Raw genomic sequence first — 12,739 nt, forward strand, 5'->3', positions numbered from 1 at the left:
ATTGAGAAGGCTATAGGCTATATAACATTGCGCTTTGACTAATAAGAGTGGAGCAGCAATAAGAAATGTAATGAAAGCGAGAAAATTTATATAATTGTATAAAATGCTTGGAACGCCGAATATACGTACATTTTTGAGGTAGACCGTGCAACGCCTGGCAATGCAGCTAGTAGACTTATAATTGCTGGGGAGGAGATATTTTGTTTTGCAATTAAATGTATACTCTGTAAAATTCCCTCCACGAAAGTGATCATTTATTTTTAATTTAATCAATCGACAATTCACCCCTGGGGGGGGGCACCACGTTGTAAAACTGCGCACCGCGTAGCAACCCCCTCCATAGGTGTGGGGGGGGGATTGCTACGAGTTTTTTTAATGAAAAAACGTTCAAACTTTGGGGGTTTTTTTTGCAACTTAAACAGTCATGCGTAAGTTCGAATAATACTCGACTTGAACCAAATAAAGAGGAACAAAAAAATTTTTTTTTGACAAATTGACCCATAGTTACTGGGGGGGGGGGGGAATTTTTTTTGGCAATCAAAATAATGAAACTAATACCCTGTAAAATTCCCCCCCACGAAAGTGATCATTTTTTTTAAGTTTAATAATCGATACTTTACCCCTGGGGGGCACCACGTTCGCCCCAACATAGTTGGGGGGAAAATTAGCTACGGGTTTTTTCTTATTAATTTAATGCTATTATATAGTTTTTAGCCATTTAACTCATCACTTTGATATTTTTCATTTTTTTGACCTTTCATCCACCCACGCAGCCGTGTAACCCAAAATTAGTGGGGGGGATTCGAGCCAAAGTTTTAAATTGCATTTTTTTATTATTTTAACCGGCCACAAGCCATAAAAGAGATAAATCGTGTTTTGGGGGGTCAGCTCTTGGTCTATAAGTAGGGGTATCTGTCAGGTTCCCAAGCCTGTATGGACGTCTGTCAGGTTCCCAAGCCTAGTTATGGGTATCTATCAGGTTTCTGAGCCTAAGTAGGGGTATCTGTCAGGTTCTCAAGCCTGTATGGGCGTCTGTCAGGTTCCCAAGCCTAGTTATGGATATCTATCAGGTTCCCAAGCCTTAAGTAGGGGCATCTGTTAGGTTCATAAGCCTTAATATGGGTATATCTTAGGTTTCAAAGTCCAAAGATTATAGAAGGCATTTTCTAGATTTTTTGGAAGCAAATTCTGAAATAATGTCTTCAAAGTTCAAACTTCTAGCCAATTCAGACTCTATAGAAAGCAGACAAAGCCCACCTAGTCTTTCTTGACCCATAGTTGACCGTAAAATGTTTTTGACAAATTTTAATTTGCTGAAGGATCTTTCAGCCTCTAGGGATGGTGCAAAAGATTCTAATTGCTGCGCATACATTAGGAAACAATTTTTCCAGTTTTAAGGATCGTAATGCATTTAATAGCGGTAAGGGCTTCAGCAATACTGGTGCTATGTTTGATTTGTGTATGAATTTCAGAAACACCATTTCTTCGTCAATTTCGGAACTTATGTCACATTCATAAGTTTCTGCGAAAGCACTACATTCCCTAATTAAATCCGTGTCACTTAGTTCCAGATCAGATCCGTTGATCAGGCTGTTTTAAAATGGATTTATTCCGTGCGTGATCGGAAATTACCTTTGCTAAAAATTAGGCATAGAAATTTACGATTTTCTCTTTTGCGAAGTTTCTATATAACGAACATTTTCAAAAGTCCCTTGCGACTTCGTTATATGGAGACTTCGATCACTCTTCAGTGAAAAGATTCTAACATTCCCTCTTCAATCAGGTAAACATTTTTTTATTTCCAATGTGGTTTCGATTTGATATTTAGAGTGTTCTCTGTGTTCTACTAATACAAAACTGTGATAAGATTCTGAACAGCCTCCCCCCCCACCCGAAAAAAAAAGGATAAATCCAACACTTATAAAAAAACGTTCACTGAAACACAAAGTTTACGGATGCGTGATGCGGGGCTATCAGAGAAAGGGAAACTGTAGGGGAGAGGGCCCCCAGAGTTGCATCGGGCCCCAACTGACTTTAGTCAGGCCCTATGCGCTACTATTGTAAACTAATGAAAGATTGTGACATAAGGTCGACTTTCCCCCCCTTTTCTCTCCCGTTTAAATTAAAGCTCCAATACATAATAAGAGTTGCAGGGCCTGATTAACACACATGCCAACCAGGCCTGGGTCTGGGCCCCCCCCCCCTTTTTTTACTTATGCATAGCATTAAAAAAATCATGTATTTTTGTGAAAAAATAAAAGGTTTTTTTTAAATAAATGTTAAACGTTATTTTAACATTATTTTAGGTTGGCTTAATGTGATAGAATACATCGCATCACACCCGAGGGTCCCCTGTTCCTATGCCATTAGTGACTTGCCCAGATTACAGACCCTCGGGAAGTTGTGATAGAATACAGAAGGGGGCCTCCAAACCTCCAAAGCGTAGTGGGCCTTGGGCCTCACTATTAGATAGTCGAACCCTGAAGAGATGCGCCGAAAAGTGGGTCCTGAAAAAGGGATAAGTAGAATTTCTCGCTTGGAATGTTGAAAATTAAGCGTATTCTTGCCTAGCCAACTCAAAAGTTAATTTTTAACGTTTTTTTTTTTTTTTTTTTGGTCCCGCTTCGCGGGCCCCCCAACGTCTCACGGGCCCCTGTGCAATGCATAGGCTTGCCCCCCCCCTCTCGACGGCCCTGGTTCAACAATATCAATGCAAAAAAACTTATAGGTCTGTGACTGTGTTCTCCAACTGCCTTTTTTGTATAACTTTTATTGAAACCTCTGTATCTAGAATTTTTGAAAGAAACCTGGAACCTTAGTGTTGCTATGAGGCGAAAATATAATGTTTATTTACTTCTGATATTTTTTTGTGCCACAACATTGATCCTTTATTATTAAAACTCACATTACTTTACTATCAACATTTTATGAAATGAATGAAAACTTACTCCTTTTTCTGCTAAACTGTTAAAAACAGTAAAGGCTTCTGACCACTTTTCAGTTTCTAAGTAATCCAAACCAATGAACGTTTGAGCCTTAAGAAAAGAGATTGATGATAAATTGCTAAGTAAACAGATGAAAATTAATGTTTAAAACACTGAAAAAAAAAAAAAGCATTAAGAACTGCATGATTAACAAATGAGGCAATAAGAAGCAAAGGGATGTAAGTGGACATTGTAAAGTTTTGAGTAAAGCACGTTTATTCAAAACAAGAGTAAATGTGTTTTAAAGACAAGCAGGGTTGGCAAAAACCCGTGTTTTTTTTAAAAAGCCCATGACCCAGGGTTTTTTAGTTTTTTTAAAAATAAAACCCAACTAAAGCTGGGGTTTAAAAAAAGAAATGTGGGTTTATTGTCTTTTTTAGGGAAAATGTGGAGTACTTGTAGCATATTGTAGAGTATATGGACAAAGCACAAAAATTGTTTTGGGGTAAAAAAAAAAGCTGGAAAATTCAGCGTTTTCTGAAGAAAAGTATAAAAGATGAGAAAACCCAAGAATGGTGAAGTTTCAGATTTTTTAGTTCCCGTGATTACCAACAGTTAAGGCAAAATTACTTCTCAAGTGATAAAATCTGGTTCGTTTTTAATTACTACATTTTTTTTTTTTTTTTTTTGCATTTTACTTTATTGTATTTCATTTTGTTATGCAAAACTACTGTAGAACTTCAAGTAGTTTAAAAATCCCTTTTTACTGAATTCCAGCTTAATCAAGACATTTCTTTGAATTTAATGTTGCCTGTTTTTCTATTTCTGTGTACAGAGTAAGAAATATTAAACTTTTTCGTAAGATAATGAAAATACTGTACATCCTGTTCTGTCGACCATTTGAAAAACCTGTTAATTTCTAAAAAATATACTTTGTTTATTCGAGAGTTGTGACGTGTTGGTTTGCAGAAAATAATTCACATGAAAGTCTTTTAGCTGGAGTAGTTTCCTCTGTACAATCTACAAATATTAGGAAAATCAGGCGTGACAGGACTTAGTCAAGATAATTTGAGCTATTTATTGAGACCAGTTAAAGAAAAAAGTTAAATACATTTATTTAAAATCTTTGAAGTATTTTTTAATGCCGTTAAGAGTTAACAAATACTATTAAAGTTCAAAATTCATTTTTAATGTCCATTGTCAGTGGTGAAGAACAAATAAAAAAGAAGTTTAAATTGTGAAAGTATTTAAATTGATTAATTTTTTAAAAAACTTCTCAGAAAATTTTAAAAAGCCCAATGGGATTTTTTAAAAACCCGTTGGGTCCAATCCGGCCAACCCTGAAGACAAGGCCCCAAGATAGGCTTTCATTGGAAAGTTTCTCTAAATCATGCTGTATAACAGCAGCTATTAGGGCTACTTGTACCATGTATTGTCTCACAGGGGTGATTGTGACTCCATGAAAAAATACCTGAACTTTTTTTCCCAAGAAGAAAAAGTGTTTTGATGGGCATATATATATACATTATGTGTATGTACACATTATATGATGTATATAAATCATTTATATACATAATTATTTGTTGGGGCTAAAACTCGAAGTTTTAATTGAACTTAATACGTCCATGTGCATGGTGGGAATTAAATTCTTTTAATTTTTCTCATTTCTTAAAAATTTTCAAGGATTCTTCTTATCTAGCCTTTATTCAACCCCCACCCCAGCTGTTCTTCGATAATTACCATAGAGTTAACAAACAATGACCGTAGCTTAAGCTTTATACCAAACAAAACGTCTTCAATTTGGACTTTTGGCATTTCATTAATCGCCCTAAATTTTACAAAAGTGGGTTTTTCTGAAAATATTGAAGTTCCGGCATTTTTGAAGATGAAGATACCGGAATTCAAGATGAAAATACCGGAAATCCGGTAAAATACCGGAACACAATCACCCCTGGTCTCAAGACAGAGGAGGGGTTCGCTTACCATTTGTGCTGGTTCACTGGTTGTCTCTAAATGTTAAATTTTGCCACTTACATCCCTTTGCTTTTCACTGCCTCAAATACTAAAATGTGTTTCAAAAAGAAACTGGTCACTTTTCCTTTTTGGCATCACAGTTTCTAAGGCTAACAGCATCAATATTTTAAGGATAACTGTTTATTAAACACAACCAACTGCATCATTCAATAATTCTGAAGCTACAGTTTGAAATTTAATTTTGTTGTTGAAAGTCTCTTCCTATATTGTAATATTCTATCCAGTATTACAAATGATGGAAATTTTGTTATGATCTGAAGGACAAAGGGGGGAATTTTTGAATATTTTGGAATTTTAACCTGCTGCATTAAGGCTAACCTACTTTTTCTTTTTTTGATCATCCTATTTCTGACAAGGTTCAAATTACCATTATTGGAAAGCCTAAAATCAGGCTAATAAGTCATTTTAAAAGGGTTCAATAATTATTATTTCATAATTTTACAATAGTTAAGGAGTATTTCCTCCGTCTATAACAAAAAATAAAATAAAACTATCAAAGTGTAAATTGTGCAGTAAAAAATAGGGAAATTGTGGCTCAAAGTCAAAAGTTATCTGGAATGACTGCAGTTCATTTTATGCAGTTCATGTTTAACAACAAGAATAAGGCTCTCCTTTTTCAGTGTGTATGCAGTATGACAAGAATCGAGTTTTCTTGCATTTTCATCGACCACTGGGAGGTAAATGGGGGAAAACTCAGCCCTTGGTGACTAACCAGGGTTGGCCGGATTGGACCCAATTGGGTTGGACCCAATGGGTTTTTTTGAAAAAACCCATTTAAAAAAACCCATTATTTAGCCCACTTTTGGGTTTTTTGAAATTTTTTGAGAAGTTTTTTAAAAAAGTAATTAATTTAAATACTTTTACAATTTAAACTTCTATTTTATTTGTTCTTCACCACAGACAATGGACATAAAAAATGAATTTTGAACTTTAATAGTATTTCTTAACTCTTAACGGCATTAAAAATACTTCAAAGATTTAAAAAATATATATTTAACTTTTATCTTTAACTGGTCAATAAATAACTCAAATTATCTTGACTAAGTCCTGTAACGTCTGGTTTTCTCAATATTTGTAGATTGTACAGAGGAAACTACTCTAGCTAAAAGGCTTTCATGTGAATTATTTTCTGCAACCCGACACGTCTCGAATTTCGAATTAACAAGTTACATTTTTTTAAAAAATTAACAGGATTTACAAATGGTCGGACAGAAAACGGAATTGGATGTACAGTATTTTCATTATCTTACAAAAAAGTTTAATATTTCTTAATCTGTACACAGAAATAGAAAAACAGGCAACATAAAATTCAAAGAAATGTCTTGATTAAGCTGGAATTCAGTAAAAAGGGATTTAAACTACTTGAGGTTCTACAGTAGTTTTGCATAACAAAATGAAATACAATAAAGTAAAATGCAAAAAAAATAGTAGTAATTAAAAACGAACAATAGATTTTATCACTCAAGAAGTAATTTTGCCTTAACTGTTGGTAATCATGGAAACTAAAAAATCTGAAACTTCACCATTCTTGGGTTTCGTCGTCTTTCATACTCTTCTTCAGAAAACGCTGAATTTTAACTAGTTTTCCAGCTTTTTTTACCCCAAGACAATTTTTGCGCTTTGTTCATATACTTACGCTACAATGTGCTACAAGTACCCTACATTTTCCCTAAAAAAAGACAAAAAAAACCACATTTCTTTTAAAAAACCCAGTTTTAGTTGGGTTTTTTTGGGTTTTATTTAAAAAAACCCAAAAAACCCTGGGTCCATGGGCTTTTTTTAAAAAACCCGGGTTTTTGCCAACCCTGTGACTAACACAGGTTCACGCACAAAGTATTAGAAAATTAGCATTCCTAAAAGATTTATTTTAAATGTTTTGATAGCAGGACTGTTTAGTTTAACCATGGTTTAAACCAAAGGTGCTTTTTGAACAGCCAAATCTTTTCATGACTTACATGCACTATTGGAAAATTTAAAATCCGACTTATGCAAAGTTATCAACAAAGCTTTAGTGATAAATACCAGATAAATAAGATTAATAAATTTGCAAATTTTTTTTTGTAATATCTTTCAAATGTAAAAAAAATTCCGCAGCTCTATTGTTTATCGCCAAACTTGCCCAGCAACCACGCTATCATAATCCATCCATCTAACAAAAAAAAATCCCGTGGAACATTCAAAAATCATCATCAGAAAAAAGAAGAAAATGTCGTACATTTCACTGGGATAAAAACAAATCAAAAGTTTTTTTCTTTCAAAACAAATCGCCAAAACAATGAATTACATTAACGGTTGCCTTAAAACAATAATCCTAGACTGAACTGCTTAGCGCCTAACGTGCCAAGCGACCACTCTACCGGAACCCAACCTTTTTGCGAGTGAAGCGGATGTTTTTTCTTTGGCAATAATAAATGTTTCGCCAAACAAACAAAAAGATATAAAATCACATTAACAGTAGCTTTCAAATCTTTATATATTAAGAGCTGTGTTGCCCGGCTTTGCATGGTCTACCTTGAGAACAAAAATTGTCAAGTGACATATATTAAACAATTAACTAAAAGAATAACTTAATAACTTAAAGAATAACTTAAATAAAAGAAAGAAAAAAAAACACCATGCAAAATTACCCTTCCAAACAATGATGACAGATATTAAAATACTTTAAGAAATTAAAATGCAAAAGATGGATTTTAAAAGCTTAACCATGGAAATATGCAATAAAATAAGTTTAAGGAATCAGATGCAAAGGATTCAAAAAGCGTAACCATGGAAACGCAAAAATAAAATGGTTGACAACCTAAATCAAAATGACATATTTTGAAATAGATTTAAAAACGCTTGTAACTTTTTTCCTTTGAAGATAGAAGCTAATTTTTTTTGACCAAAGGTCGAGAGAGATCTGAAGTAAAAAATCTCGCTTTTTCCAATGCTGTCAAAAAGAAAACTGTGGGACAATTCCTTCACTTTTTATTGATAGATTTAATGAAGAAAGTATTGCCTAAATTTCAGCTAAGCCTAAAAAAGTTCGAGCTAAAAACGCAAATTACTCCCGTTGTAATCAAGTTAGTGCATTGAAATAAATTGTTTAGAATGTAAAAAATTCTACCCTTTTTATCTATGTATAATATTAATATGTGCAAGTAAATTTTCATCCCTTTAATAGCCAATAATAAGCAATTTACGTGAAATTTGGGCCTAAATTTGAATTTAAAAAAGAAGTATTTATCGGATTTTTTCGAATTATAGCCTATGTTACTCAGTAAGAAAGCATCTTTCATATAATGAAATAATTTTTCAAATAGGTGCCGTGGTTCCAGAGATTACCTCGAACATATAAACACACAAAAATCCGCCCTCTCTCTTTACAATATAAGTAAAGATGACATTGACTTTTTCATCAATGAACAGACGACTAAATATTTTAGCAGTCTTTACTATTTTTAAAACATACTGAGCATGAGACAGAAAATACATGATCACAGCAATGCATGAGCAACATCCGACAGTGCGCCTACCATTAGCAATCACAACAATATCGAGTAATCCCAGTGATGTTATACTTATCTGACTGATAATCAAGAAAGCAATGATGTGTTTTTGACTTAATATGTCGCAATCTCACTTCAAGTTTTATGATATTAGGTGCAATGTTGACAAAATGGAGTTTAACTGTTTCATCTTCATTCATCAACTCGGCTAAATATGATACAGCTGATACATCTGATTTTGACATATATTTTCTGTCTCATGCTCAATATTTGGCAAAAATAGTAAAGCCTGTTGAAATATTGAGTCGTCTGTTCATTGATGAAAAAGTCAAAGTCGTTGTGAATAAAGACAGTGACAAAAACTAACCTGACTTTAAAAAATCATCGAAAATTGTTGAAAATTATTGTATCAACTGGCAGTTATTTAAAATAATTATGTTAAATGGTGTCTAAATTATAATAAAGTTACTTTTATATTCGAAATTGTTGTCCTTGTTGGAACAAAATTGAAAAATGATTCCCAATAGCATGGACAAATTTTTAATCGTCTTTATGTACAATTTAGCATTGAATAATATTTAGTTAAAAACTCTTTAATCATTTTCTTTTTTTTTTTTTTTTTTCATTCCCAATAACTTCATGAAGGATATGTCTCAATTTTTATGGTTTTCTTTATGTTTTTTCTCTGGTAAGATAGTATTTTCGATTTTTTTTAATTTTCTTTTTTACTTAGCAGATGATTTTTTACAGACTTAGTTCAAATGAATTTTTGAGCAATAAAAAATATTTAAATTTGTTTAAATGCAAAATTTTGAAACAAAAAATCACTTTTTAGTTTTTTTTTTGTATTGTTCCACCATTTCCAAAAATTCGAAAAAAAATCCGGAGTATAGAGGAGCATAAGAGACATTTTCTGACAAAATTTGGTGAGTGACTTTTTAGAAAAATATTGAAAAAAAATATTTAAATTTTATATTTTGTCAAAAATCGGGTTTTCATTTAAAAATTATTACCATAATAATTTTTCATGTATTTTATTCCTAAGAATAAGGGAAAAAATTACCATTCATTAATTTTGAATTTTACTATGAAAAAAAAAAAAAAAAAAAAAACAGGGTTTTTTTTTTTTGAAAAACTCAAAAATTTTGGCTAAATTATTTTTATTTGACATCAAAATGATTCCCCAAGTGCAAGTCGAAAAAGTTGCAAGGGCAGAGTTAACATATAAATTCGGCTACAGCCTTTAAGAAAAATTAGTAAATGTACCTCTGGAACTCCTTTCTTGGCTGCTTCTGCAATTAAAACCTTAGCTAAATTTTCATCAATTGGTAAGCCTCCCAGACCTTTAAAGAAGTATACTGCAAGATTAAAAGCAGCTAATCCATGCCCTTTGGAAGTAGCTTTTTGATAACAAAATGCAGCCTAAAAAATTAACAGAAATCATGTGCATCAATTATGTTTACTAGTCTCATTTGAAAAACAGCAGAAAAAACATTGGTCATAATTCACAGACGATAATTATTTTAAGAAATGAATAAACACCTTTCTGCTAAAAATAAAAATTTATACGACATTTAAAAAGCAGATTTGCAAAAGAATGCTGACACCAGTTCCAGGGTTACAAAGAACACCTTTTTCGATACAAAAAGATGTGAGCATGTGAATGTAAAGACATCTGGCAAAACCTTTACTTTTATCAGATGTAATTACATTTATAGAATCCTTTATTTTTGCACTGAAAAAGGGGCCCTGGTAGGTCGAAATACATCTGCATTTTTTCCTTTTTGTAACAACTATTTCAGTTCAATTGAATTTAAAAAAAAAGAGCAACACACTTTTTTAGTGAAAGTAAACTAATAAACATACTATAGAAGTTCAAAGTATAGTGTTTGATAACACAAAATATTTTATATTTTTAGATAAGAAATTATACTATACTAATGTATGTAATTACATTGATCACATATTTTTTTACTTCAGTAAATTATTAGAAATAATGTTATATTCTATTTTTATAAATAAAAAAATAATCTTACTCTGTGCAAATTGATTCGAGTCCCTTTTCCTAATTCATAGCATAATGCTAAATTGTATAATCCTTCGCTGGATCCGAGTCGGGCAGCCCTCTGAAAGTGTCGAAAGGCTTTCCTGTCATCTGCGTTGATGTTCGCGACACCGGCAGAGTTTTGTACAGCGGCCGTGTAGTGGCTTGCTATCATTTTAAAACTTCCTAATAATTCTGTAGTCTTATCCTAAAAAAAATATGTACTTTAATGGTTTACAAGAAGATTGAATTAATAAGATATGCATTTTATGCATACATAAAAGAACCAAATTTATCATTGAAAATCAAATTATTCAGGATAAGAAATAAAAACTAGTGCTTATTTACATTTTTTTTCTATACTCAGGAATACTGTAATCAGGGTTCGCCGATATATGGATGCCTCACTTGCCAAATCGGTTAACTCCATAAAACAAAAAGTAGAGAAAAGTTATGAAGAAGATTGCGTTATCCATAGGAGTAAATAGGCCCTTGCGTGTTAGATTTTCCATCAACACATGGTCAGAAAAGTACTGAACCAAAACTGTAATATAAATTCACATGCTAAGCATTGATAAAGCACTGTTAAAGCAGAAATGAGAAGTTTTTAAGTGGAGGGAATCAATTTGGCAATTGAGGCATCCATACATCAGTCGATATACATCATGATATATATCACGATAAGTATTCGATATTTGTTTTGAAAATATCATGATATTTTGATATTTTTAACATTTATTTTTTCAGTTATGGTATTTTCAATATAAAAATTCTATTAATCATAATAATATTGTTAATTTATTATTAAATGTAATTTATTTTTTATTCCTGAATCTTATAACTGTGCAAAAGTGGCTAACAGAAGAAAAATGAGTAAAACAGCTAACGCTTAATTAACTCCATTAAAGTTGACAAAAATGTAAATGAAATATTAGATATAAATAAATGAAAGAAACATTAACTTTAAATCTACATAGTGTGATAACAATAATGGAAAATAAAGTGATGTGAGGATGCATTTAGTACTTTGTAGGCATTAGTTAATACTGATTGAAAATATTGAATACACATAAAAATATCAAATTAAAGTATCGGATATTTTCAAAAATATCATGATATTTTTAAATCTTGACCAATATATTTTGTGAGGTGTAAATCAGTGTTTAAGATGGATCATTTTATCAGTATAAATTAATGTCCAATATAATATAAGGTTATGACTCATTTCTAATGAAAACCCTATTCTGGTTAAAATTTTGATCAGCAATGATGTAAGTTTAATTTATGTAATTACTATAAGGTGATAAGTATGAAAAACTATTCCTGTAACTAGGAAAATGCATAAACTAAAAAGACCTTGTAAATATTCAGAGTGCAATTAAATTATTAAGGAAAGTTTTTCATTATCAATTACATAACTTTCTTTCAAAAAACCACTGGCGAAAAACTTTTTAAAAATTCTGAAATCGGGAAAGAGGAGGAAATATATCAGGGTTCATACACTTTTGGTTAAAAAAAGTTCCCTGACTTTTCCAGGTTTTCCAGGTTGTTTTTTAGAAAATTCCAGGTTACTCGCTTCATTCAAAATTTAAGTTTAAATAGTAATATTTTCAGAATAATTAAAATTGTTTAAATTAGCGATGCAGAAGAACTGAAACTTCTCCCCTTAGATAAAAAAGAAAAAAAACTTTTTTTCCCCTCTGTTTTCGCTGTCAAAATTTTAAGTTTTTTTAAAACATTTTGTTCAAAATTGTTTTAATTTGTTTACTATTTGTTGAAAACAGAGTACTTTCAACTTATTTTAGCATTTCTTTGATGTCACGCGTAATATTATAGCATTTTGCTGTAGTCCTGCAGCAACCTTTTAGCATCCGCTTTTGGTTTACAATACTTTTTATTTTCTTATAAGTAGGTTACACGAAACATATTGAGCAAAATGCAATGCTAAATTTCAGTATAAATATGATTAACTTGTTGCATCAATCGGCATACCATGTAATGCATAGTAACAAAAATCAACATCCGCCAATGCCAATAATCTTTTTTTTTTTTTCACATATTAAAGGACGCTTACATTGAAATTTCAAACTTTCTTTTCCAGAAAGTAATAGTTAATTTTCAAAAATTCAAAACTTTTTGCACATTTAATGTTATTTTCAATATTACACATTGATTTCTTAGGGTGTAGGAATATTTCAATATTACACATTGATTTCTTAGGGTGTAGGTTTGATATTGCTAATGTTCTT

The 12,739-nt window shown here is 31.7% G+C and overlaps 1 protein-coding gene across 1 annotated transcript in view; it reads right to left on the bottom strand.

The window, feature by feature from the left end:
• Positions 1 to 12,739, bottom strand: part of LOC129234395 (uncharacterized) — a 39,976-nt gene that overhangs the window by 14,442 nt on the left and 12,795 nt on the right. The window contains exons 5-7 of the mRNA XM_054868391.1: positions 10,483 to 10,698; positions 9,713 to 9,868; positions 2,949 to 3,035 (exon numbers count right to left, since the gene is read on the bottom strand). Coding sequence (XP_054724366.1) covers positions 2,949 to 3,035; positions 9,713 to 9,868; positions 10,483 to 10,698 — 459 coding nt within the window. The remainder of the gene's footprint in view (positions 1 to 2,948; positions 3,036 to 9,712; positions 9,869 to 10,482; positions 10,699 to 12,739) is intronic.

The sequence above is a fragment of the Uloborus diversus genome, chromosome 1 (genome assembly GCF_026930045.1).
Source record: "Uloborus diversus isolate 005 chromosome 1, Udiv.v.3.1, whole genome shotgun sequence".
NCBI lineage: Eukaryota > Metazoa > Arthropoda > Arachnida > Araneae > Uloboridae > Uloborus > Uloborus diversus.